General features: G+C 53.4%; 3 protein-coding genes across 4 annotated transcripts in view; all 3 read left to right on the forward strand.

Annotated features, from left to right (window-relative positions):
- The window catches only part of mgat4b (alpha-1,3-mannosyl-glycoprotein 4-beta-N-acetylglucosaminyltransferase B), a 25,162-nt gene extending 23,810 nt beyond the window's left edge, over positions 1 to 1,352 (forward strand). For both annotated transcript variants that reach the window (XM_068324866.1, XM_068324867.1), the window contains exon 15: positions 282 to 1,352. In XM_068324866.1, the coding sequence (XP_068180967.1) occupies positions 282 to 305 (24 nt within the window). In that variant the 3' untranslated portion in view covers positions 306 to 1,352. The remainder of the gene's footprint in view (positions 1 to 281) is intronic.
- A 1,896-nt stretch (positions 1,353 to 3,248) lies between these two features.
- On the forward strand, positions 3,249 to 13,590 carry canx (calnexin). Its single transcript, XM_068324865.1, has 15 exons — positions 3,249 to 3,301; positions 6,274 to 6,507; positions 6,592 to 6,665; positions 6,736 to 6,794; positions 6,887 to 7,028; positions 7,101 to 7,182; positions 7,268 to 7,460; positions 7,537 to 7,726; positions 7,806 to 7,919; positions 7,996 to 8,152; positions 9,753 to 9,968; positions 10,090 to 10,209; positions 11,210 to 11,333; positions 11,405 to 11,487; positions 11,561 to 13,590. Exons 2-15 carry the CDS (start codon positions 6,277 to 6,279, stop codon positions 11,618 to 11,620), a joined length of 1,845 nt encoding a protein of 614 aa, XP_068180966.1. The 5' UTR covers positions 3,249 to 3,301; positions 6,274 to 6,276; the 3' UTR covers positions 11,621 to 13,590.
- A 680-nt stretch (positions 13,591 to 14,270) lies between these two features.
- On the forward strand, positions 14,271 to 24,708 carry maml1 (mastermind-like transcriptional coactivator 1). The gene is made up of 5 exons (XM_068325451.1): positions 14,271 to 15,963; positions 19,599 to 20,912; positions 21,949 to 22,143; positions 22,213 to 22,333; positions 22,410 to 24,708. The coding sequence occupies exons 1-5, from the start codon at positions 15,631 to 15,633 to the stop codon at positions 23,375 to 23,377; spliced, it is 2,931 nt and encodes a 976-aa protein (XP_068181552.1). The 5' UTR covers positions 14,271 to 15,630; the 3' UTR covers positions 23,378 to 24,708.
- The last annotated feature ends 151 nt before the right edge of the window (positions 24,709 to 24,859 follow it).

Consider the following 24,859-nt stretch of genomic DNA (forward strand, 5'->3'; position numbering starts at 1 on the left):
ACTGGAGTCTCAGGTCTGTGATGCTAACATGCTAACGGTGTTTGGATTTCATTCAAACGTGTTGTTTGTCTAAAGGGGGGGTGAGAGGGCGGAGCTTCTTCACAAGCTGGAGGAGGTCAAAGGTTAGGTTTCCTAAGGAATGTTCCAGCTTGACCTCTGACCTCTGAGGTTTCTCCATTAACCCTTGAATGAGTCCGGGTGTGGGTTGAACATGCTCACCTGATCCGGTTGCCATGGCAACGCCTCAGAGCTCATCCTGGTTCTTCTGTGGTTTCCTTCAGATCTTCATAAAGAAGGCGGAGTGACGCTCCGCCCCCCCGCCCCCCCTCCCTCAACGATACCTCAGCCGGACGACCACTCTGGTCCAGCCCATCGGACCCCTGCCGCCGTGCAACGGCGCCCCCCGGTGGGCGGAGCCCGCCACTGCAGACAGGAAGCAGGAAGAGAACGTCTGGTCAACATGAAACAAACTCCTCAAGCAGTCCGAGTTGGTGTGTACATACAGGAAGTAGAAACAGATACAAGACACTGGGCGGGGCCGGGCGTCGGTCTGGGCGTCGGTATGGGCGTCGGCCGGGCGTCGGTCTGGGTGTCGGCCGGGCGTCGGTCTGGGCGTCGGTCTACGCCGACGACAGAACTGCTGCATCAGAGCAGACCTTTCTACCACCAGGACACGCCCACCATAGAGCCGGACACACCCGCCATCACTATATACGGGCGTGGAGGCGGACACGCCCCTCTGTGTGTGTGTGTGTGTGTGTGTGTGTGTGTGTGTGTGTGTTTGTGTGTGTGTGTGGCTGCTCGGGGTTCACGTTGAGCTGTTTGCCTTAAAGACGGAAACGAGCTCCAGACTAAATATGTAGCCGCAACCAATACCCACAATCCTTTGCTGCAACCTTGGACCTGCTCACATCTGTGTGGCTCGAAAAACTACTGATGTTTGGTTTGTAACGCGTCTCTGAGGCCTTTACTGACTACTGCAGTACTGCTGGAATACTGCAGTAGTACTACAGTACTGCTGGAATACTGCAGTAATACTACAGTACTGTAATAGTACTGTAATACTACAGTACTCTAATACTACTGTAATACTACAGTACTCTAATACTACTGTAATACTACAGTACTCTAATACTACTGTAATACTACAGTACTCTAATACTACTGTAATACTACAGTACTCTAATACTACTGTAATACTACAGTACTCTAATACTACTGTAATACTACAGTACTCTAATACTACTGTAATACTACAGTACTCTGGTTCCACTGCTGTCGTTTCCAGTCCAGTCAGACGTTCTTTCTTTTTCTTTCTTTGACTCCTTTGCTAATAAACACCATAAATTACAGACTTCCTCCACTATTTTATTTTCCCCACCAGACTGGTGTCTGCTCACGAGTCGTCACGAGGAGGGAACCGTTCCCTCTGAAGGCTCTTTTGTTCACGATTCCCTCAAACGATGAAATGTTTCCTCGTGATGATCGTCTGTGATCCAGTCGACTTCGCCTCACACCGACCAATTTAATCCAGTTTGAAGCTCTTAGTTCAGTTCTTATTCCAGTCCTTATTCCAGTTCTTATTCCGGTTCTTATTCCAGTCCTTATTCCGGTTCTTATTCCGGTTCTTATTCCAGTCCTTATTCCAGTTCTTATTCCGGTTCTTATTCCAGTTCTTATTCCAGTTCATGGAAGGCGGGAATAAGGATCCAGGATGCTGATCCAGATCCAGGTTCTTCAGAACAGATGATGAAAAATAAACATTAGAGAATCCAGAAGATGAACACCCAGATTTTCTATGTTCCTTGAACGCATCATGTCCTGAGTTTCATCCAGTTTATTTTATTCCTAAACGTTGACAGTCGGTGCTGATAAAACTCAAATCTTTTAGTTTCTGGTGACTTTAGGGTCACGTTTCAAACGCATTCATCATCTACAATTCCAAAGAAGCATTTATGAAAGAAAACTTAACGTATACGAAGGCCCAAAAGGAAACGGCGCAGACAGAACTTCACCTCCACTGGCTTTACCCTCAGGACCCGTCCTGATGTCTGGTTTCTCAGGGAGCAGCACTGGAGAACATCGCTGGTGTTCCTGTAGATGAACTCTATTCAAACGACCTGGAGCTTCCCTCCAGTCTGAATGGTAATGAAGACAGAATTTCCACTGAGTTTTGGACAGAGGTTTGTTCTGAGAGGATCTTTCATGTCAGCTTTTTGTAATTATAATTTTTTTTTTAGGAGATTTCTGGGAATGTCATCAGCTTCTATCAAACAGAAAATGATGAAACGTCGAATTCGCTCCGCCGGAGAGAGACTGATGGATCACAGCCAAACTTGGGGGGTGGGGGGGATTCAGGTTCTGAGGTGGAACCCCGGTGACCCTGACAGGTCCTGGAACACCAGGAGGGTTCTGATGCAGATAGAACACAGCGGCCGCGTCCCAATAGGAACACACACGTCACATTCCTGGAAGGAAGCTAGAAGAGCAGGTTTGCGTGAGTTCAGTGTGACCTGCATTTTGATGGAAACCAGTCGATCCTAAGTTTTATTCCAATCGACTGATCATGTCCAGACGATCAATATCTGTCCAACCTGAGTGTCTCTGTGGACGCTTTGATTGACAGCTGTCCAGTTAACCCTCTAGGTGCTGAAGCAGGAAGTAAGTAAATAAAGGAAGTGGAATTCTATTTCTAGTTATTCTCTTTATTATAATAAGCTGTGTTGAAATAAAATTTAGAATACTGCTTTTTAATTGGTTGATGAAAGATGAGTTATATTTTCATAATTAGTGATTATTTGATCATAATTAAAATGCATGAAAAGAAAGAAAAGACAGGCGAGGGGGGGCGTCCCCCTCCCAAGGTCAAACAGTTCGGCCTCGCGCGCCACCTCTCCTCACAACCTTCATCTTAATCCGTTTAGATTAACTAATTAACTAAGAGACGCCTAACCTGCCTTTTTCATGCTTTACATCGTCATATTTATATATATTTATATTTCATGTCCGTTTAATATCCGCCATCAACAGCCTTTTCGTCCGACACGCTTCAGCCAATCAGCGCGCACGTCTCCCTCTCGTTGGACCAATCACTGCTGTCCACGAGGTTCAGCTCCGGGAGGCGGGACCTGTCCGTCTAAACCAGCGTCCGTTCGTCCAATCAGCTCTCGACAATAGACAGGAAATCTGGAATGTTCCCTGCAGACATCCAATCAGCGTAAAGAGGAGGCGGCTTTTGCGCTGGAGCGTCTCACGTGACTCTCCTCAGTAGTTCCCAGGCGGTCACATCGGCGAGCTGGAGGTGAGTGGCGGCTCCGCTAAATGTGGCTTTTAGGCGGAAAAGCTGCGGGTTCGAGACGAATTCTGCCTGATAACGACGGAGTGTCGCCCTCTGCGTCCGACGTCCGGTCAGAGTGTCGGATTTAAACTGTCAAAGATAGAGCTGCGCGTCTCCGGCGTGTCTTTAGCATTAGCCTGGTGGCTAACCGTGGCTAATTAACCGCAGGTGCATGCAGCTAGCCCGCTAGTAACGTTTAATCCACTCACGCACCAAGTAATAAATGTCGCGTATGAATTATCATTCTACTGTCCAAACGAGTCAGAATGTTTTTGTCCAACATTTAATCAAGAAACGTTTGAAGTTTTCTTGGCTCCGTCCCTGACAGGTCCGTCAGCAGGAGCTAAACTAGGCTAGCTGTCTTCACCGCGGCCGTCAAGCAGCGGTTATGCAGGTGATCGATCGTTTCGACCGGACGAATGAATCGAGAATGAATTTAAATAAAGTTTAAAGTCCTAAGAGAGATGAATGAATGAGAGCGACTGTAAAAACAAAGAGAATACGTTCATGTCGGGACGTTGGTGTGTTGGTGTGTAGCTACAGGAAGCTAAAGCACGCAAACGGTTTTCAAATACTGACAACTTTATTTAAAATTAAAAGTATTGTCAGTCGTCTGGATATGATTTATAAGGTGTGGAATTGTGAGTAGTAATTATTTATACCCTATCAATTAGTCGACATGATCAATAATTGACATGAAAATAGTGAAAGAAAGTTTAAATTCATGTAAAAACCAGTAACTGAAATTCTGTTTCTGCCTTTGAAGACATGGTTTTGTTGTCAGTTTTACTCTTTAATGTTAGCCATAACGTATTGAAAGAAATGCATACAACTTAATGAGGAGATTCTATTTAGTTAATGCTTTTTTAATGTTTTTTTTTTCCAATAGTGAAATCCATTAGGGATTAAAATGTGACCGTTTAACTTGATGTGTGCCTCATGTTCACCACCAGACCACCAGACGAGCTGCTCAGACTGGCTGTACTGGTGTGTCCTGGACTGATATGATCAGTCTGGGTTATCATTAACTTCAGTTTGCATTTTTTGTAATTTATTGATTGGATTCAGAACCTCCATTGATTTGCTTCACAAATACAGAAGTCAAATATCATTACTTAAATGATATTGAAGTAATTCAACCGGTTCCAAACGGCAACATGTCTACAGATTGTTGGGTCGGGTTTTTTTTGGTGGTTCTAGCTCTGTTTCAGGAACATCAGTCCAACTAACAGGATGAAGGAGTTGAATTTTAACAAAGCTGAACTGGGGTTGAACTCTGTGTGCCTGCAGCTCCACGTCTGTAGTCAAATATTGTCCTGGACTGAATTATTTAAATTTTAATGAGAGATGGAACGGAAACATGCAAATGGTCCCATTAAACGGTTGTGACGAGTTGATCAGCTGTGGGTCATTTCCACCGGCGTCGGTTCGTTTGTTCAAACCCAGATCCTGGATCGTGTTCCAGATTCATGGAGTCAGGTTGGGATCCGGTTTGTCAGGAAATGCGTTCCGACTGGTTCCACCAGTCTCTAGGATCAGGAGAAAGGAGTCAAACTGGTGGCTGACTTTATCTTCTGGGCAATGTTGTGGAACGGGCTACAAATTCTAAATGTTATCAGCAGGAGTCTTCCTCCCGTTTGAGTCAAGCCCGGAATTCTTTCCGTTCAGAAAGACGCGTTTTCAGATCAGTGATGTGTTGATGGGAAACCTTCGCTAACTTCCTGTGTGTTTTGTGTATCCATTGCCTGCGGTTAAAGGCTGACCGGCTGGATCCTGTTACCGGTGAATTATTATGGTCTGTCAATCATCACAGACGTGTCCATCAGGTAGTCCAGGGTTCTACTAGTGCAGTCGTTCGTCTCCTATACCGATCACAATCAAAATGTTCTCGTTCTAATGCTGGATATTAATGTCTGCAATCAGCCAATCAGAAACTAGTCTGGTGATGACATCATCCTGAGGATGAACCTGCTGGACCTCCAGCCTGCAGCGTTAACGTCGGAGTCCACGAGAGCCGAGTCAGCTGGTTTCAGCCAATCAGAGGCCGGCTAAGAGCCAATCAGACTTGAGATAATTCATTAGTCCCGGTCTTTATATGAACTTATTCCACCGCAGAAAGTAGTTCCAGTCATGTTTATGAGACCTGACAACAACCTGTTGATCACAGTTCTGATTATTGATCCATTGATTGGTCGCTGTAATTGGTGTTTGTGGTGTTCATCACCTCCGACCTGCAGCGTCTGGTGAAACACATCAGTGTTCCCACTGTGTTGATCCCCTTGAGCTAATTCCTTCTGACGCCATGTGGGTGCCGCCCACAGGCTTTGATGCTAAGCTAATGGCTAGCGCTGCCTCATGTTAATCTTATTAGCCTGCAGGGCGAGGCGTGTAGCGGGTGAACTCGTGTGACCGCACAGGCTGGCCATTAGCAACACGCTAATCCTGCGTTCATGCGTGTTGATGAGAATCATTCAAATGATCGTGAGGATGGAAAAGAACCAGTATGGATCGTTATCATGAGACTGATCATGTGACCTCCAGCTGACGCTAACAGGAAGTGGTTGTTGTTGGTTCTCAGCCCCCAGGTCTCTAACCTCACCCACAGGTGGATTGTGGGAGTCTGCCACAGGCCATCGTGTGTGTAATTAGTAACCTGTGTGTGTGTGTGTGTGTAATCCCGTGGGGTGTAATCTCGTTAAGGTGAGCGGATGGGGGGGGGGGTCCTGAGGGTGCTGCTTGTTGGTCATTACATCTGTGTGTGTATGTGTGTTGACATGGAGGTGCAGCTGTTAGACCAATCCCTGCAGGGCGTTTGAAGCTCTGGGACGTGATCAAAGCCCGTCGTCGGGGGCGACAGCGGCGTGTTTTTGCAGATGAATGGCGTGACGGTTGATCCCTCCGCTCACCCTACTCTTTCTCTTCCTCCCCCCCTGTAGACCATGCATCAGAGGGTGTGGTTGTTTGTTCTTCTGGGGGGGCTCGTCGTCCTCTCTCTGGCCCCCACCCCCCGGGCCGAGGACCTAGACGACTACGTGGGGGACGGCGTGGACGTGGACGTGGAGGACGATCTGGATCTGGGTCTGGCAGGAGCCGAGGAGGAGGAGGACGACTTAGAGGGGGACATGCAGGACGAGGCCCCGCCTGCTCCCAAGACCCCTCCCGCACCAAAGGTGAGAGGACAGCAGCTGATTGGCTCGTCTGTGGCCCTGGTGCATAATGGGATGAGCGTGGAGCCAAACCTTGTCTCTGTGCAGGTGACCTACAAGGCCCCGGAGCCCATGGGGGAACATTTCATCGCCGAGTCGTTCGATCGGGGGACGCTTGACGGGTGAGCACACGGCCCATATATGGTCGTTCCTGTGTGATGTCACATCTGACTCCTCCCCTTTGTGCTGCAGCTGGGTGGTGTCCAGCGCCAAGAAGGAGGACACCGACGAGGAGATCGCCAAGTACGACGGTGAGTACGGGTTAGATCAAAGCTGTCACCGTGGCAACAGGGCCAAAGGACGGAGCCTCAGATGGGTAACCAACGGGTTTGGTTGTGAGCAGGTCAGTGGGCGGTGGAGGAGCTGAAGGACAGCCCCCTGCCCGGAGACAAAGGTCTGGTCCTGAAGTCTCGTGCCAAACATCACGCCATCTCCGCCCAGCTGCTGCGACCTTTCACCTTCGACACCAAGCCCCTCATCGTCCAGTAAGGGCTGGCATCCCAACATGCCCTCGCCGCGCCGGCGCCGCCCGCCCCTCACCTGTCGTCTCTCCACAGGTACGAGGTCAACTTCCAGCAGGGCATCGACTGCGGCGGCGCCTACGTCAAGCTGCTGTCCCAGAGCGCCGAGCTGGACTTGGTGAGATCCACGCCCACTGCTGCAGGCTGGAGGGTGATGGGGGGCGTGTCCAGAGTGTTCACCTGTATGTGTCCCCCCCCATCAGGACCAGTTTGTGGACAGGACGCCGTACACCATCATGTTTGGGCCAGACAAATGTGGGGAGGACTACAAGCTGCACTTCATCTTCAGGCACAAGAACCCCCGCAGCGGCGCCTACGAGGAGAAGCACGCCAAGAAGCCCGACGCCGACCTCAGGACCTACTACACCGACAAGAAGACGCACCTGTACACGCTGGGTAAGACACGCCCACCGAGGGGCGCTCTGCCTCCACGCGTCCAGGAGTGTGACGCCCCCTGTGCCCCCCCCTCCAGTGGTGAACCCCGACAACACCTTTGAGATGCTGGTGGACCAGACGGTGGTGAACAGTGGCAGCCTGCTGTCTGACATGACCCCCCCAGTCAACCCCCCCGCCGAGATCGAGGACCCCGACGACCAGAAGCCGGAGGACTGGGACGAGAGGCCGAAGATCCAGGACCCCGCTGCCGCCAAGCCCGACGACTGGTGGGTGCATGCGCCAGTTATCACGGAAACCTGCCCCCCCATCGTCAGGGCGCCCCCTCATTGGTTGTTGCTCTTGCAGGGACGAGGACGCCCCCGCCCAGATCCCCGACGCAGACGCGGTGAAGCCGGAGGGCTGGCTGGACGACGAGCCCGAGTACATCGGAGACCCCGACGCCCTCAAACCCGACGACTGGTGAGCCTCGGCGCCCCCCCGCTCACACGCCCTCCAAGCCCTGCCCACCTGACACCCTCTGCTTCCTGTCCCCCAGGGATGAAGACATGGATGGCGAGTGGGAGGCACCGCAGGTCCCCAACCCCGCCTGCGAGGCGGCGCCTGGCTGCGGGACCTGGAACCGACCGATGATGGAGAACCCCAACTACAAGGGCAAGTGGAAGGCCCCCATGATCGACAATCCCAACTACCAGGTGAGCCGAGCCCCGCCCACTGGAGCCGCCGCCCACCAATGCAGTGTTCTCGTTAGCGTGCGTTGATGCGTCCTTGATGAACATTTCTGGGCTTGCGGTAGCCATTCTCCACGTCACCGTAGGCGTGTAAATTCCATGTGGCTACCAGGTTTGTAGCCTGTGTAGCCACAGCGGCGTTCTTATTTTTAGGGGAAAAAAGGTTAAAACTTACGACTCTTTTGGACTCGTGAAAATCCCTGAGTGATAACAAACTTTTTGTCTCGCTAGCGCCGCTATTTCCGCATGCCGACGGAAATAGCCGAAGTGACCCGAATGCTCCCGATCATTAAATATGCACTGGGGTCATGACCTCTCGTCCAATGAAAAACAAAATATTGTTTTTTTTCCAAGCTGAACCCGTGAATTGGTGTAAGACAAGGAGAGGACCATCGATCAAAAGAATCCAGTGTTTCTAGTAGAGTTTGTGTTAAAGTCCTCATTAATAAACAAATGGTGAATGCTGAGGGGGGGGGGTGGAGACAGACCGATCAGAAGGTCAATGAAAGATATTATCAATACTTGTTAGTAGTCTTAGACTTTTGTTCCCTCTGACCAGCAGGAATAACCAGCGATGGCATGTTCAACGCCCCCCCGCGATGAGCGTTGGTCGTCCGTGTGCTGCGCGGACTTTAACACAAACTCTACTATAAAACACTGGATTCTTTTGATCGATGGTCCTCTCCTTGTCTTACACCAATTCACAGGTTCAGCTTGGAAAAATAGAATCTTTGTTTTTCATTGGACGAGAGGAGGTCATGACCCCAGTGCATATTTAATGATCGGGAGCGTTCGGGTCACTTCGGCTATTTCAGTCGGCATGCGGAAATAGCGAGCGCCGGTAGCGAGCGAAAAAGTTGTAAGTTTTAGCCTTTTTTCCGTAAATATAAGAACTCCACTGTGGCTACAGTCTAGAAACCTTGTAGCCAATCTAGAATTTACTTCGCCGATGGAGAAGTGGAGAATGGCTGGAGCAGGACCAGCTGCAGATATTACTGCAGATATTACTGCAGATATTACTGCAGATATTACTGCAGATATTACTACAGATATTACTACAGATAGTACTACAGATATTACTACAGATATTACTACAGATATTACTACAGATAGTACTACAGATATTACTACAGATATTACTACAGATATTACTAAATGTGTGTGAAGGTTCTTGGTTCAGTGTCCACAGGAGAAAATATGAATTAAAGACAAAGAAAACTATTGAGAGAAACACAAAAGTAAAAAAAAAAGTATTACATCTTTCTATATTCCTAAAACTGTTTTTTAAATATCTACGATGCTTTAATATATTGATAAAACTAAGATATAATTTAACTTTTTTTCTTTTTACATAAACAGTTATGATATTATTAATAAAATAATTTTAAATTAACTGTTTAGTTTTTATTTTGATCTATTGGTTAAACTCAATCCTTGTGTTTCTTCTACCGTATATTCTGTTATTACTGTTGGGATGCACTCAGTTTAAGAAGCACATCCCAGGATGCACTGCTTTCTGGAGGTAACATGAAATAAGCCTCTAACTGAGCATCTGTGCCCTCAGGGGGTGTGGAAGCCGCGGCGGATCCCCAACCCGGCGTTCTTCGAGGACCTTCAGCCGTTCAGGATGACGGCGTTCGGCGCTCTGGGCCTGGAGCTCTGGTCCATGACCTCCGACATCTTCTTTGACAACTTCTTCATCACCAACGACCGCAGCACCGCCGACCGCTGGGCCGCCGACGGCTGGGGCCTGAAGAAGGCCGCCGAGGGCGCCGCCGACGTGAGTGGGGTCAGGGCGATGCCCTCAGGGACGCTACGGCGTTTCCCTGGCGTGCTGACCGCTACGTAGCCTGTGTGTGTGTGTGTGTGTGTGTGTGACGTAACGTGTTGTGTGTTTGCAGCCCGGCCTGGCGGCCCAGATGCTGAATGCGGCCGAGGAGCGGCCCTGGCTCTGGGTGGTGTACGTCCTCACCGTGGCACTGCCCCTCATCCTCATCTTCATCTTCTGCTGCACCGGAAAGGTAACGCCCACACAGACACGCCCACTGGTTGGATGGTGTGTGTGTGTGTGTGTGTGTGTGTGTGTGTCGCTGGGTTAGTCAGCATGTGTGTGTGTGTGACTGTCCACAGAGGTCGTCAGGGTCAGCTCAGGGTCAGCTGGATCTCACCGGCCTACAGGAAGAGTTGAGCGAAGCCGCACGTCCAAAGCGCCCTGCCCCCCCCGGCGCCAGCCTGGTGACTGACTCCGCCGATAGCGTAGCATCGTCTGTGACGTGGTCACTCGTGTTGTGGTTTAGACGGCAGTCTGAGTGTGTGTCACCTGCCTCTAGAGGCGGGGCTTCACAGCATTGGTGACGGGTCACAGGTCGCAGCGGTGAATACAGGAAGTCGTCAAGCTACGAACACGACTGTTTCCTGTGTCGCTGTTACAGTTGGACCAGTAGTTAACGTAGAAAAACATTCAGCGTTAACGTCAGTTAGTGCTTCCAGACAGAAACCTGACCCAGAAACATTGGTTCCTACATCATTTAGTTCCTACAGGAGGACAACATTGGTTCCTACATCATTTAGTTCCTACAGGAGGACAACATTGGTTCCTACATCATTTAGTTCCTACAGGAGGACAACATTGGTTCCTACATCATTTAGTTCCTACAGGAGGACAACATTGGTTCCTACATCATTTAGTTCCTACAGGAGACCACAGGAAATGACATCCGAGCAAACTGTTCAGTCTGAGATCTGCTGAGTCATGTTAACATGACATGTGAAATCTGAATCTGATGTGACGCTGCTCGGTGGGGGTTGTGGCAGGAAGGGGAACTGCAGTCGGAGACGGCGGTTGTTTGTATGTTGAGGACTTCCTGTAACGTGAAATGTAACCGTTAGTGGAGAATCGTTTCAGTCTGCAGGTGTTTAATAATAACATGAGACCAGATTCACCTGAGGAAACCTATTGTGTGTAATGTTCCATGAATCCATGGCTCTGATTGGCTCGTCCTGGTCGTGTTTCCTGTGCAGAAGAAGAGTCCGGCTACGCCCGCCGCCGAGTACAAGAAGACGGACGAAGCCCAGCCGGACGTAAAGGAGGAAGAGGAGGAGGAGGAGGAGGAAGAGAAGGCAGAGGAGGCGGAGCCGGGTCCAGGTGGGTGTGGCGTCCCGACGGGAGGACACGCCCCCTCTCACCTTCACTCACCTTTTTTGTTTCCTGTTCAGCTGCAGAAGAGAAGGACAACCAGGAGGGCCCCGAAGAGGAGGAAGAGGACAAGGAGGAAGAGGAGGAGGCGACGGCTGAAGAGGTGAGTATTGATGTAGCTGGAGGTGGGCGTGGCCCCGTGGAGCCAGCCTGACGTTTGCTCCTCCCCCCCGCAGAAGTCTGAGGATGACGTTCTCCGGAGATCCCCCAGGAACAGGAAGGTCAGGAGGGACTGATGTGAATCCACAGCCCTGGCCCCGCCCCCTGCCCCCCCCCCATGCTCTGAGGACACCTGGGAACCCGTTAGCAGTGAAGACCACGCCCTCCACCGACGCCCGATGAAGATGATGAAGATGATTCCAGGACTGACTTAACGTTTGTTTGTTTTTTAATGAGATTAACTTCCTGCGTCATTCCTCAACACCCCCCCAATCCCATCTGCCACCCCCCACAGCCTCCACCCAGCGTTAGCCTCAGCTAGCGCCCCGCCCTACCAACGGCGTGCTAATTAGCCTCAGGAGAGCCATGGCTAGCTGCTCCCGGCACTAACAGGCGTCAGCTATCGGGTCGTCCACTCCAGCTAACACCTGCTAGCCACCCGTTAGCCTAAACGCTCGTCCAGCCTGCTAATTGGCTCATTAGCGACTTCCACAAGCTAAAGAAGCTAGCTGTGTAGCACTGGGCAGCTAACAGGCCCATTATTGACTTACCGACAAGCTAATTTACTAAGTTGTTTTCAGATGAGTTAGCTAGCAACATGCTAATACGTTTACCATAGCACAGAGGAACGCTCCCGCTAACTCAGCCTTTTCTTTTGCTAGCATCTTCCTGTTTGTGTTTACGCCTCTAGAACCTCTGAGCGCTCCATTCTGAACAAATCCACCCCCCCTCACCAATGTGGGGGGGGTCAGAGGTCACCGAGGTCCTGGTGTGAGACGGTCGGAAGGGAGGCAATGCCGGCGGTTAACAATGAGGAGTGGGTGTCACGTGACAACCGGTCGGACCGGTCCCGCCTCCAGAAGCACTGAGTCAGCAGGGTGCTTCTGCCAGCGTCGAGCCGCCGCCGCGCTCGTTACTCCCTTTGATAGCCCCGCCTCTTCCTGTCCTGTTAGCCACTGCTTGAAACGGACTCTAGAAACATTTCAGTTAGATCCGTTTGTCAGTTAGATCCGTTTGTTGTCAGTTAGATCCGTTTGTTGTCAGTTAGATCCGTTTGTTGTCAGTTAGATCCGTTTGTTGTCAGTTAGATCCGTTTGTTGTCAGTTAGATCCGTTTGTTGTCAGTTAGATCCGTTTGTTGTCAGTTAGATCCGTTTGTTGTCAGTTAGATCCGTTTGTCAGTTAGATCCGTTTGTTGTCAGTTAGATCCGTTTGTTGTCAGTTAGATCCGTTTGTCCCGGTCGGTTTCTTTTCCTCCAGCGCTGATGATGATGATGATGATGCTGCTAACTGAAGGCTAACCGTTTCTCTTTGAATTAGCGGGATCGGTTGTGGGTGGGGTCATCTGTTACTACGGCGACCACAGCTGGTCATCTGCTCCCATCAGTGTCGGTTAAAAACACTCCTGTCCTGATGGGTGTGTGGTGTCGACCGTTAGCGCCCCCGCTAGGCCGCCGTCCTCCTCTTCCTCACCGCTGGCGCTGCCTTCAGGGACCTGATCTTTCTGGTGTGGCATTTGAGGGGCTCCTGAATCCGATGGCGATCTCCTGTCGTCTGTTCTTTCCTGATTTCTCACCGACTCTTCTTTCCGTTCTTCATAGCTGTCATGTGATTGGCTGAGTCGAGGGTGGGCGGGGAAAAGTGTGTTTCTGTTGGCATTGCGTGAGTCCAGATTTCAGGCCTACAGTTGAACTTGTTTTCCTGTCAGGTGACCTTTAACCCCTGTTTTTTTTACTCCCCGTGTTGCGTCTCCTTTTAGCCCCCCCTATTTGGATGCGTGTGGCGAGGGTCCCCCCGTCACGCCGCAGGACGTGTAGGCTGTTAACGCCACGCCCCTCCGTACCTCTGATTGTCTTTCCATTGATCTGTGTTTGAACTAAACTAACCGTGGGCTCAGCCTGTTTCTGATGCACGCACCGCGTGGAGAGACGCCGCCGGCGCTGCTGGGCCGGCCGTGACTGGGAATACTGTAATTATATGTGTGTGTCTGTGCGTGGACACGCAGTCCAGTTCTGTTTTGATGAATAAAAAGGCCGAATGGAAACCGATCACAAGGTTTGAGAATGTTTTTAACGTGGGATGAGTTTCAGGGGAGCCTTAAGGTTTAATGCTGACATGAGTTCCTCCTGTTTATGTATTACAACACAGATTCACACATAACCATTTTGTGTACTCTACTTTTAGAGGGTCTCAGATTGCAGTATATCTAATTTAATGTGTGTAATGTCACACCACAGGATTCAGGATTATTTCTACTTGAGTAAATTTAATTTTATTGCTACTGATTAACATTTAAATTAAGTAATTTCACCCCTAGGGATCAATGAAGAATTCTGATTCTGAAATAATACAGCAGCAAATAAACGGACAAGATAATCAAGCCTTTGGTTCAGTTCATCACCAAGCTCCTCTGATTTATTTTAATTAATGCAATCTGCATTTTCTTTTAATCCATCACCATAAGAGCTGGATTTAATTTAAACGACAAAAACTTCATATTTTTATATTTAATAGCTATTAAGTCTTCAATATTTAGATATGAGCCTTTAAGGACCAGCTTTTAATTAACTATTGATTACAATGTCTGCAGAAGGATCGTTTTCCATAAAACCATCAAATCATTAAATGCGTCATAAACCAACCCGGAAGTGACGTTTTTTATTTTAAATGTCGCGATCACGTGACCCCGCCCTCCGTGACCGGTGACGGTGTTTACAACCAGACCAACAACAAACGGACTTCGGTTGTTACCGATTCGCGTTACTCGTGATTGATTTTACTCCATTCCTTGTTTGGGCATGGACGTAGAGTTGACGTTCGTCTCCAAATACCCGCTTCTGATTGGCTGTGCGCGCCGTCACTCATCGGTGGGCGGGGCTAGCAGACATTCCTCTCGCTGATGGAAAAAAAGAGAAAGTTTCCAAGATGGCGGCGTGGACCTACCTGTCCGCTGGAAAACAATAGAAGCAGCGAAAAGGGGCAGAGCTAGCCCGTTCCGAGCGACGGAACCGTCCTCCGCGGAGAACCCGCGCTGGTTCCGACTCGGTTTCGGCCGAGGTGACGACTATCCGCGGCCGCCCGTCGCGAGAAGTGAAGCTAACGTAGGATGCTTGCTTTAAACGTCTCCGGCTAGCCGTCATGCTAGGTCCAAGCTAGTCCAGCTAGCGTTAGCCTGCATACAAACAGCGATAGCGTTAGCGTTAGCATTAGCGGCTACAGGCAGCGGAGGATCAGCTGTTGGCTAGACAGATGCTGTAGCAGAGCGGACAGCCTCGGCTTCACAGTAAGTGGATTTAAACCTCAACAAACTTCCATTTCCTGCTCAGCCTTGTGGGTTGTTGTCCCGGGGGGGGGCGCGTCCCGGTGCCCGGTGGGGGTCTAACGGGTTTACCGACGGGGCGATTCCTGACAAGTTTGTGGAGAAGCCAAGTTGTTAGCCCTATGTTAGCCAGCTAGCTCCGTCCCGCTAGCCGAGCTAACCAGCGAGACTCCAGCCAAAGAAAGTTTTAGGGCGGCTGGCGGCGCCGCTCCGAGCCCCCCCGGTGCGGAACTCCGACCTAGATCCGTAACCGGACGCTAACCGAGGAGCCGGGGGAGCTAACGCCGAAGCAGCACCGTTTCCTCCGCGTTCCGGTTCGGTTTCTGGGGGATCTCCGGACGCTTCTCTGATCGGGAGTGTTGGAATGCGTCCCCCCCGCTCGGCTCCACGGGACCGGATCGTTAACGGGAGGCGCGTCCCGGTTTCCAGTCCCGGTTGTAGGATGATTTTCACGTGATTGAATTGATAGAACCGGAGTGTTCGGTTTCCATTCGGGCTTCACCTCCGGCGGAATGCGGCCCTAGAGGCTCCCGGTACCCCCGCAGTTAACGAGCTGCTGAACCGAATCGGTTAAACCGGTAGATCCCGGGGGTGGGGGCTGATGGTTCCAAACCCCTAAAACCCCTGATTCCCCTCTCCGCGACTGGAGGCCATTAGCAAGACAAAGGTCGCCCCCATGGAGGCTTTGTAGAGGTCGAGGGGGGGTGAAAGAGCCGATTTGAGCATAACCGGACGCAGCCCGAGCCGGGATCGATACCAGTCTTTATTGATGATGGCGGATTTTGTTACACCGCGACACAGCGCGGTGATGGAGAGGCTCCGCCGGAGGATCGAGCTCTTCCGGCAGCATCACAACAGCTGCGAGAGCCTCTACGAGGGGGCGACGCTGGAGCGGCTGGAGCTGGAGCGGCAGCAGACCGCCGCCCTGCACCAGCGCTGCCTGCAGGCCAAGGCCAAGCGCTCCAGCAAGCACCGGCAGCCCGCCGGGGAGCAGGCCGGACACAGGGCCCCGGCCGGCGGCGGAGGAGGAGCAGGAGGAGGCGGCGGGGAGCACGGGGAGAACGGACCGGCGGAGCAGAGCCGGAACAGCACCCTGATAGCGGTGAGTGAGAACCGGGAACCGACGGTACGGGACACGTGACACACCGGTGTGTTCACCGGGGAGGGGGGCGGGGTGGTACATCAGACAGAAGATACCTGGGTTAATAGGTCAGCATCACGGGGAGTGGGTCAGGTGTGTGTGTGTGTGTGTGTGTGTGGACATTCTGCTGGACTGGTTGTTGGTCTGAAGTGGTTGGTGGTTGTTGGTTTATCTACACAGACACATGACACACCAATCATAGTGTAAACAGTCCAGTGTGAACGTGTGTTCATGATGTCAGCAGCTCACCTCACAAACGTCCCTCTGAACCACTGCCACAGTCCGTATCCTGTTTAAGGTTGTGTTGTGTGGTCAAAAACCAAGTGATATGAGGAGTGTGTACGCTCTTACAGAGGGAATGTTGTGTTGTTGGTGTGTTATTGCTGTTGTCTTACTGTTGTTGTGTTATTGCTGTCGTTATTGTGTTATTTTTATTATTGTTGTGGTGTTATTGTTGCTATTGTTGTTGTGTTGTTGTGTTATTGTTGTTGTGTTATTGTTGTTGTGTTGTTGTTGTTGTGTTATTGTTGTTGTGTTATTGTTGTGTTGAGCTTTGAAGACTTTGTCCCCCCCACAGATTGAGTGTCCTGTTCTCTATCAGGTGTGTGTATCACACCGGTAGGTAACGGCAGACGGTCGGTGTCGTACCGACGTCTGTGTAAATAAATAATGTGGTGCTGTGTGATCACAACAGTTCAGTGGGGGGTCTAGTGTTCAACTCCACCTGTGGCGTGTTTTGTGGGCGGAGCCAGGCGGACCCTGGTCACTCAGGTGACTCCACTGTGTGACGTTGACTCCTGCCTCCTGGCGGTGTGGTCATGTGACCCGTGTTGTGTTCAAACCCTTGCATCCCTGAGTGACACACAAACCTGAAACAGCTGTAGACCCTGACCTTTGACCTCCTCCTGTACCAGTACTCCAGCTGGGGGGGTTCTGCATGGAACCTGTTCTGAACAACTTGGGAAGCCCCACGTGGGAACCAGGTGAACCGGTGTGGTTGAGCAGGGCAGCGGGTCACCGGTTCAGAGGCTGTGATTGGCTGTCAGCTGTCCTTCCTCTGCTAAGCGCTAACAGAGCGTTAGCGTCGTGTTCAGTCTCCCGTGTGTGTCAGGTCTGGTGTGTAAAGTGTTCAACTGAACACACACATGGCTTCACATCATGACATAATTTCCTGTTTGAAGGGGGCGGAGCTAACAGTGGAGGTGGGGTCGTTCTGACAGGTGTTTGCTCCGGTGTGTTCAGGCTGTGACGGGCATCACGGGCCGTTACCAGTGCGGTGTGTGTGTGTGTGTGTGTGTGTGTGTGTGTGTGTGTGTGTGTGTGTCATGTCCCAGATCTCCCCCAGGATGAATCGAAGGATCCATTGATCAGTCTGTCAATCAGTCTGTCTCTCCCTCCTTGTTTTTCTCTACCAGTCCAGTGACTCAGTCTGAACTGAAACCCTGACTGCCCCCTCACTGCTGACTCATCTGTGTGTGTGTGCGTGTGTGTGTGTGTGTGTGTGTGTGTGTGTGTGTGCGCGCGTCCCTGCTCACAACAGAACAGACGTTGTTGACAGCAGGGATGATGGGGGAGGAGGCGGGACTAAAGCACTTTTACTAACCTTGATTGGTGTTCCTCCAGTGACATCACTGGTGGTCAAAGGATGTCGATACCACTAAAACAGAGTAAATAAACAGTGTAAACAAACAGCAGTTGTTGTTGTTCATTACATCATTCCTGCTAATGGTGACGTCACTCGTGCAGCTTAGTTTCACCATCGTGTTCAGGCTGACCTTCATGAGATAAAACACCCGGTGGACACAACAGCTCCGTTACCGTTCAGGCTGAGGCTCCTAATCAGCGCTGATAAGAGGGAACTTCAAGGGGCGGAGCCACGAGCTCCACCGCCAAGACGTGACGGATTCCACCAGTGGCTACAGACACAACAACCGTCCTGTTAGCGCCAGCAGCCTATCAGACGCTCCGGTTCATTCGGACGCTCTGTGGTTCGGTTGGATGCTCTGTGGCTCGGTCGGATGCTCTGTGGTTCGGTCGGACGCTGTGTGGTTCAGTCGGATGCTCTGTGGTTCGGTCGGACGCTCTGTGGTTCGGTCCGTCGCTCTGGTTCAGTGGGATGTGCTCTGGTTTGGTCGCTCTGGGGTTTGGTCGGACGCTCTGGTTCGGTCGGATGCACCTTGGTTCGTTCGGACGCTGTGGTTCCGTTGGACGCTCTTGTTCGGTCGGTCGCTCTGTGGTTCGGTCAGATGTTCTGGTTCGGTTGGTCGTTCTGGTTCGGTCGGTCGCTCTGGTTCGGTTGGATGCACCTTGGTTCGGTTGGACGCTCTTGTTCGGTTGGACGCTCTGTGGTTCGGTCGGATGCTCTGGTTCGGTAGGATGCACCTTGGTTTGGTTGGACGCTCTTGTTCGGTTGGACGCTCTGTGGTTCGGTCGGTCGCTCTGTGGTTCCGTCGGACGCTCTTGTTCGGTTGGACACTCTGTGGTTCGGTCGGATGCTCTGGTTCGGTAGGATGCACCTTGGTTTGGTTGGACGCTCTGTGGTTCGGTCGGTCGCTCTGGTTCGGTCGGACGCTCTGGTTTGGTTGGACGCTCTGTGGTTCGGTCGGTCGCTCTGGTTTGGTTGGACGCTCTATTTACCATGGCGGTTTCCATGACGGTTGCCGGGCCTGCTGAGGAGTCAGTCGTCTGCAGGTGAAGCTGAACACTCAGAACGTGGCTGATGTGCCCCCCCCCCCCCCACACACACACACACACTCCACCACCTCAATGGATGTCAGCAGGTCTTTTGTTGCACCCCCCTCCAGTAGCTCTGTTGCCATGGTGACCAGGAGGAGGAGGAGCCGGACCAGTATTTCAGGTTTAAGAAGTTCCCTGAGTCAGCGGTTTCCTTTTCTCTGCAGGACTCGTCCCTGACTCCCCCTCCCTCACCCCCCCATCCACCCCCCCACTGCCTCCTTCTGCTCTTCTTCTGTCTGGGTGATAAACTGTCAGCAGGAAGTGAGGATCAGCTCAAACTTTCAGGAGGGAACTCGGCTCCATTGTGATGATTTAAAATGCTTCAAAAAAACTTTATTGACATCACGGTCTGATCCTCTGCTGCTTTAGTTTCCTGTTCCTTTCTGGTTGAAGTCAGACGGGTCTTCACGCGGGCGTCAGGGTGGTCGTACGGCCCGGTGGCGTGTCGTCTGTCGTCTTGTCTGGCGGCGTTCCTCTGGTTCTCACGATGTTTGAGTCACGATCTGTGGAATCCAGATGGATTCCTGCTGCCCCCCCAGCGGTAGTGACGGCCCTGAGGCGTATGGAGGACGCTCCGCCGCCGGCCGTGAGACGCGGCGACGTTAAAACATACGGGAAACGTGAGGTTGTAGCAGTGATTGAACGTCAGCGTGAGCCAATGACACGAGGCCGGCTGGAATAAATGAAATGTTTATATTAACCAGTGGTGTTTTATGAAGTTATTTTACGTTTAACGTCTCCAATGTCACATCATTTTTACTTAAAATCTCTGAATTGTCACATTTACTTCTGACACAGAGAACAGACGCGGCCCCCCTCCTGTAGGGGGCGCTGCTGACCCACGTGTTCTGTGTCTCCAGCTGCAGGAGACGGTGAAGCGGAAGCTGGAGAGCGCCGGCTCCCCCCTCAGTCGCGACCAGGTCAACGGCTTCGGCGACGGCTTCCCCCCCAGCAAGAAGGCGTGCCTGGACAACGGCGCCCCCCCCAACGGGTCGCCGCTGGACTCCAAGCTGGGCGTGGCCGAGGCTCTGCACGCCAACGGCGCGCCGGGGGAGGCGGCGGACGGCGGCAGGGAGCCGGGCGTGGCCGACTTCCACCGGAAGGAGATGAAGCAGGAGCCCGACGACATCCTGCCCATCATGCCCCCCCCCGGGGGGGGCAGCAACATCCTGTTCCCCGACCTGAACCTGAACGAGCAGGAGTGGACGGAGCTGATGGAGGAGCTGAACTGCTCGGTGGCGTACGAGGACATCCAGGACATCCTGAACGACGGCTTCGACGAGCGCAAGGACCCGCTGGAGCTGGCCCCGCCCCCGCCGGGGGGGGCCGGGGGCGGGGCCTCCCAGGGCCTCCTCCCCCCGGACCTTGTCAGCGTCAAGTCGGAGTTCTCCCCGGCCTCGGTGGCGTTCGAGCCGGACCCCCGCACCGCCTCCCCCCACGTCAGGACCGCGCCCCCCCAGCCCCGCCCCGCCGGCTCCCCCGCCGCCTCCGCATCCTCGCCGGCTCTGCCTCCGTCCCAGCCGGCGCCAACCCCCAGGCAGCTCCAGGCTCCGCCCGGCCACCTCCTCCCCCTGCCCCCAGGCCCCCCAGGACCCAAGGACCTGTCCCCCGCCCAGCAGCTGCAGCAGCTGGCGGCGCAGCAGCAGAGGGCGCAGCACCTCCACGGCCAGATGCACAAGCCCCCCCCGCCAGGGGGGGCCAAGTTCCACAGCCAGGGGCCCCGCGCCCACCCGCCGCCCTGGCCCCCCATGGCCAACGCCTCCCCAGGCCCGCTGGGGGCGCCGTTCGGCCTGGACAAGCCCAGCAGCCCCTCCGTGTATCCCCAGGACTACCCCCCCAGCACCCAGAAGCAGCTGCTGCTGCCCGGCCAGCCCAAAGCCCCCCCGAAGGCTGGGGGCGGGGGCTACCTGCAGGGGCCCCCCCCAGGCCACCACGGCATGCTGGGACACCCGCCTTCGGGGCCCCCCCTCAGCCACCCGGGGGCCCCCGTCCCGGCCGCTGTGCTGACGTACAACAACACCAAACCGCTGTCCCACTTCGAGGCGGGGCCGGGGCCACCGCGGCCCCCCAGCGTCCAGAGCCACAACAAGGCGGCGCTGCTCACATTGCTACGGCAACAGCAGCAGGTGAAGAAGAGCAGCATGGGCTTCAGGCAGCACCTGCCCCACCCACAGGTAGGACACGCCCACCGCCACAGGGGGAGGGGCTTCATGTTCATCAGTCGGAGAGGGTCACATCAGCATCACGGCTGTCCTCTGAGGGCCAGAAGTAACTGTTACATGTAACTAAATGTAACTAAATGTAATGTAACTAAATGTAATGTAACTAAATGTAATGTAACTAAAAGTAATGTAACTAAATGTAATGTAACTAAAAGTAATGTAACTAAATGTAATGTAACTAAATGTAACTACTCCTTACTGTTAAATAACTATTACTTATTCTAGTTCCAAACATTACAGGTAGACAGAAAAAATGAACGTTTCTGTCAGTTAAAATGAGCTGAAGTACTGCATTGTGGGAAATGTAGTTTTGGTCAGAGCACACTTCTAACCTATTTATTTTTAGACGCCACACGTTTAGACCTCTGTCTGTTCCACAGAGCTAATGCTAACTGTAGCTTGATGCTAGCATCAGAATGCATCAACAATAACAAACTGATCTGAGTTATTTCTGCTCTGCTTTCATAACCAGACAGCAGCACATTCCACGAATCAAACACACACACACACACACACAGACACACACACACACACACACACACACAGACACACACACACACACACACACACACACACACACACACACACAGTTCAGATTGTGTCCCTGAATCATCATACGTGGGACTGAAAGACTAGTTAAACTAGTTAGTGGTGTGTGTGTGTGTGTGTGTGTGTGTGTGTGTGTGTGTGTGTGTGTGTGTGTGTGTGTGTGTGTGTGTGTGTGTGTGTGTGTGTGTGTGTGTTAGAGAAGCAGCTGGTTGCTAAGGCTCCCACAGTGGGGCAAGGGGGGGGCTAGGGGTCCGTGACAAAGCCTCCTTTCATGGCCCCCCTCTGTATTTAAATATAGCTGCCCCCCCTCCATCTCCAACCAGAACCAGATGGAACAGGCTGCTCTTCTTCACACACACACACACCCACACACACACACACACAGGGGGGGCGCCCCCTGCTGGACCCCTTCATGACTACACGTTTGTTTTCCCATCAGGACCAGAACAACTACCCGGCCCCCCCACACGGGCCCGGCCCCACCGGCATGGCCCCGGCGTCTTCCGTCAACAACGGCATGAGCCCCCAGCCTGGGGCCGGCGCCATGGCGGGTAACCACGGCAACGTGGCGTACCTGAGCAGCGCAGCGCTGAAGCAGCAGCAGTTCCTGCAGCGGCAGCAGCTGATGGAGCAGGTGGGTGCCCCGCCCCCCGGCCCCGCCCCCCGGTCCTGCCCCCTCTCACCACCTCCCTCTCCCCCCCAGGAGAAGCAGCGGCAACAGGACCAGCAGCTCCAGCGCCACCTGACCCGCCCCCCGCCACAGTACCAGGACCAGCCGGCCAATCAGAGCGCCTTCCCCCCCCCACCCGTCAGCCAGTTCACAGGTGGGTGGTCGGAATCGCCCGGCGACGCCCGGTCACGACCCCCCGCCCCCCTTAAAACGTGTCTGTCTCCCAGCAGGTTCCTCTCAGCCAATGGGGAGTGTCGGCTCCATGGGAGGCTCCGCCCCTGCATCCCAGCACATGTTCCCCCAGAACCAAGGCATGATGGGAATGAACATGGGTCAGGCTGGGGGGGTGGCCCCGCCCCCGGCGGCGGCTCAGGGTGACATCAGCCTGTCGTCGTGTGGGGGGGGCGGAGGGGGCGGGGCCAGCGTGGACGTGCAGCAGGTGCTCTACAACAACATGAGCCTGCACCCCGCCCACCCCCCCCAGCAGGGGGCGGGGCTCCAGCGACAGCCGCTGGTGCCCATGAGCGCCCCCTACAGACAGAACCCGCTGACTCAGCAGCACCTGAAGACGCCCCCCAGCGCCGCCCTGATGAAACAGCAACAGCTCGCCGCCCGCCTGGGGGGGGCACAAGGGGGCACCCTGGCCGGCCCCCTCCAGGGGCCCCCCAGCGGCGGCTGGCAGCAGCAGCTGGCCAACACGCCGCCCTCCGGCGGCGCCGGCCTGCCCCCCAGCGCCTTCAGCGGCCCCCCCGCCTCCTTCCACATGCAGCAGCAGCCGTCTCGCATTCCCAAGATGCCCCCCGGGGCCACGCCCTTCGGGGCCAACTCCGGGGGCCGCCCCCTGGGGGGGGGCCTGAACCCAGGGCAGCAGATGATGCAGCAGCGGGCCCCGCCCACCCCCCAGATGGCCAATCAGCAGCAGCCTCAGCAGCAGGCGGGGCAGAATGTGGGGGTCCTGCCTGAGCTGGCGGCGTTCGGGGCCCCCCCCCAGCAGGGCGGTGGCCGCCCGGGGCTGCCGTGTAACCAGGGTTACCAGGTGACCCGGCCGGCCAATCAGCAGCAGCAGCTGGCGTTCGGCTACAACCCGGCGGCGGGGAGCTTCGCCGGGGAGAGCGAGCTGGTGGAGTCGCTGCTGAAGGGCCAGAGCAGCCAGGAGTGGATGGCCGACCTGGACGAGCTGCTGGCCAGCCACCGCTAGACACGCCCCCACCGCTAGACACGCCCCCACCGCTAGACACGCCCTCGGGACACACCCACTGGAGCCAACCCGCCCAGAGCGACGCCCACTGGAAACATGGCGACTTCCTGTAGCCGCCATGTTTAAAAAACACAAAGCGTGTGGGAACCGTTCAGGAGGCCACGCCCCCCACAATGATGTCACCAGTGGGTGTGGTCAGGAGAACGTGTCCCACACAGAATAAACAGGAAGTGAGGGAGGAACCTTCAGCTGGAGGTTCAGAACCAGACACACACACACTCACACACTCACACACACACACACACACACACACACACACTCACACACTCACACACACACACACACACACTCACACACACACACACACACACACACACACACACACACATAAACACTGGGGGGGTCGATCCAGACTACTACTGAAACCACTGCTCCGCCCACAGCACCCCCTACAGGCTGGTGCCCTGCCCCTCTGCTACAGGCCCCGCCCCATCCTGTTGCCACTGCCACGCCCACTCGACACCATCGTCGTGTCCGATGCGCGGTTGCCATGACAACGCTGCCATCGATCAGCTGACTGTTTCCCTTCCTGTGGATTTCACCTGACGCGCGGTCAGGAGTGTGGGGGGGGGGGGCAGAAGGCAGGGCTCCCTGGGAGGCGTGGCCACCAGTTTGTTTAATGTCTGTTTATTTTAAATCCATTTAAATTCTTAAGGTTGAAAGGGGCGGAGCCTGAGATCAGTGCTCCATTTGGGGCGATTGGATTGGTTTAACTGTTAGACTGGGCGGGGTTAAATGTTGGTTGGGCGTGACCAACGCCAGCCCCCAGGCGTAGATATCGATCCGATCGGGTTATTGATGCTCGTGTCCTGAGCGCCTCGTTCCTCCCTGACCTTTGACCCTGACACCTGCGGCCCCCTCCAGGGGGCGCCGTCGTTCTATCTACTGTACCGTCGCCATGGTTACCTGGTTCAACGTTTTCATCCACGCGGCTGCAGAATCTTTGAGCTTCCAGCACGGCTCGGCCCCTGGGGGCCGCCATCGGCCCCCCAATGGCCCCCGGGGGCCTCTGGGCTCCACGGTGTAAATGTATAAATATATTTTTTTGTATGTAAGCCTTTCCTAATGATCTGGAGATGATAGATGTTATTTTTATAAATGGCAGCGGATGTTTTGTAAGTATTTTATACTTTTGATATGGTTCTCTGTAAAACAAGAGTATTATGTAAATATAGTTCTTTAGAAACACAAACGTCTTCCTGCCCGTTTGTAACCGCTCCATGGTTTACCGTCGTGTTTACACCACATGATTAACATTCCCCAAAATAAATTATAACCTCATTATAAATTAAATCCACTAGACCAACAGGTTCAGAAATGTTTATCTGATTATTCAGACAGCACTTGAACGCATCATAGTGACACAACTGTGTTGATTGTCTCCTAAACTAGTTGTTTACTGGTTGTTTACTGGTTGTTTAC

Source organism: Antennarius striatus, chromosome 10, assembly GCF_040054535.1.
Source record: "Antennarius striatus isolate MH-2024 chromosome 10, ASM4005453v1, whole genome shotgun sequence".
Taxonomy (NCBI): Eukaryota; Metazoa; Chordata; class Actinopteri; order Lophiiformes; family Antennariidae; genus Antennarius; species Antennarius striatus.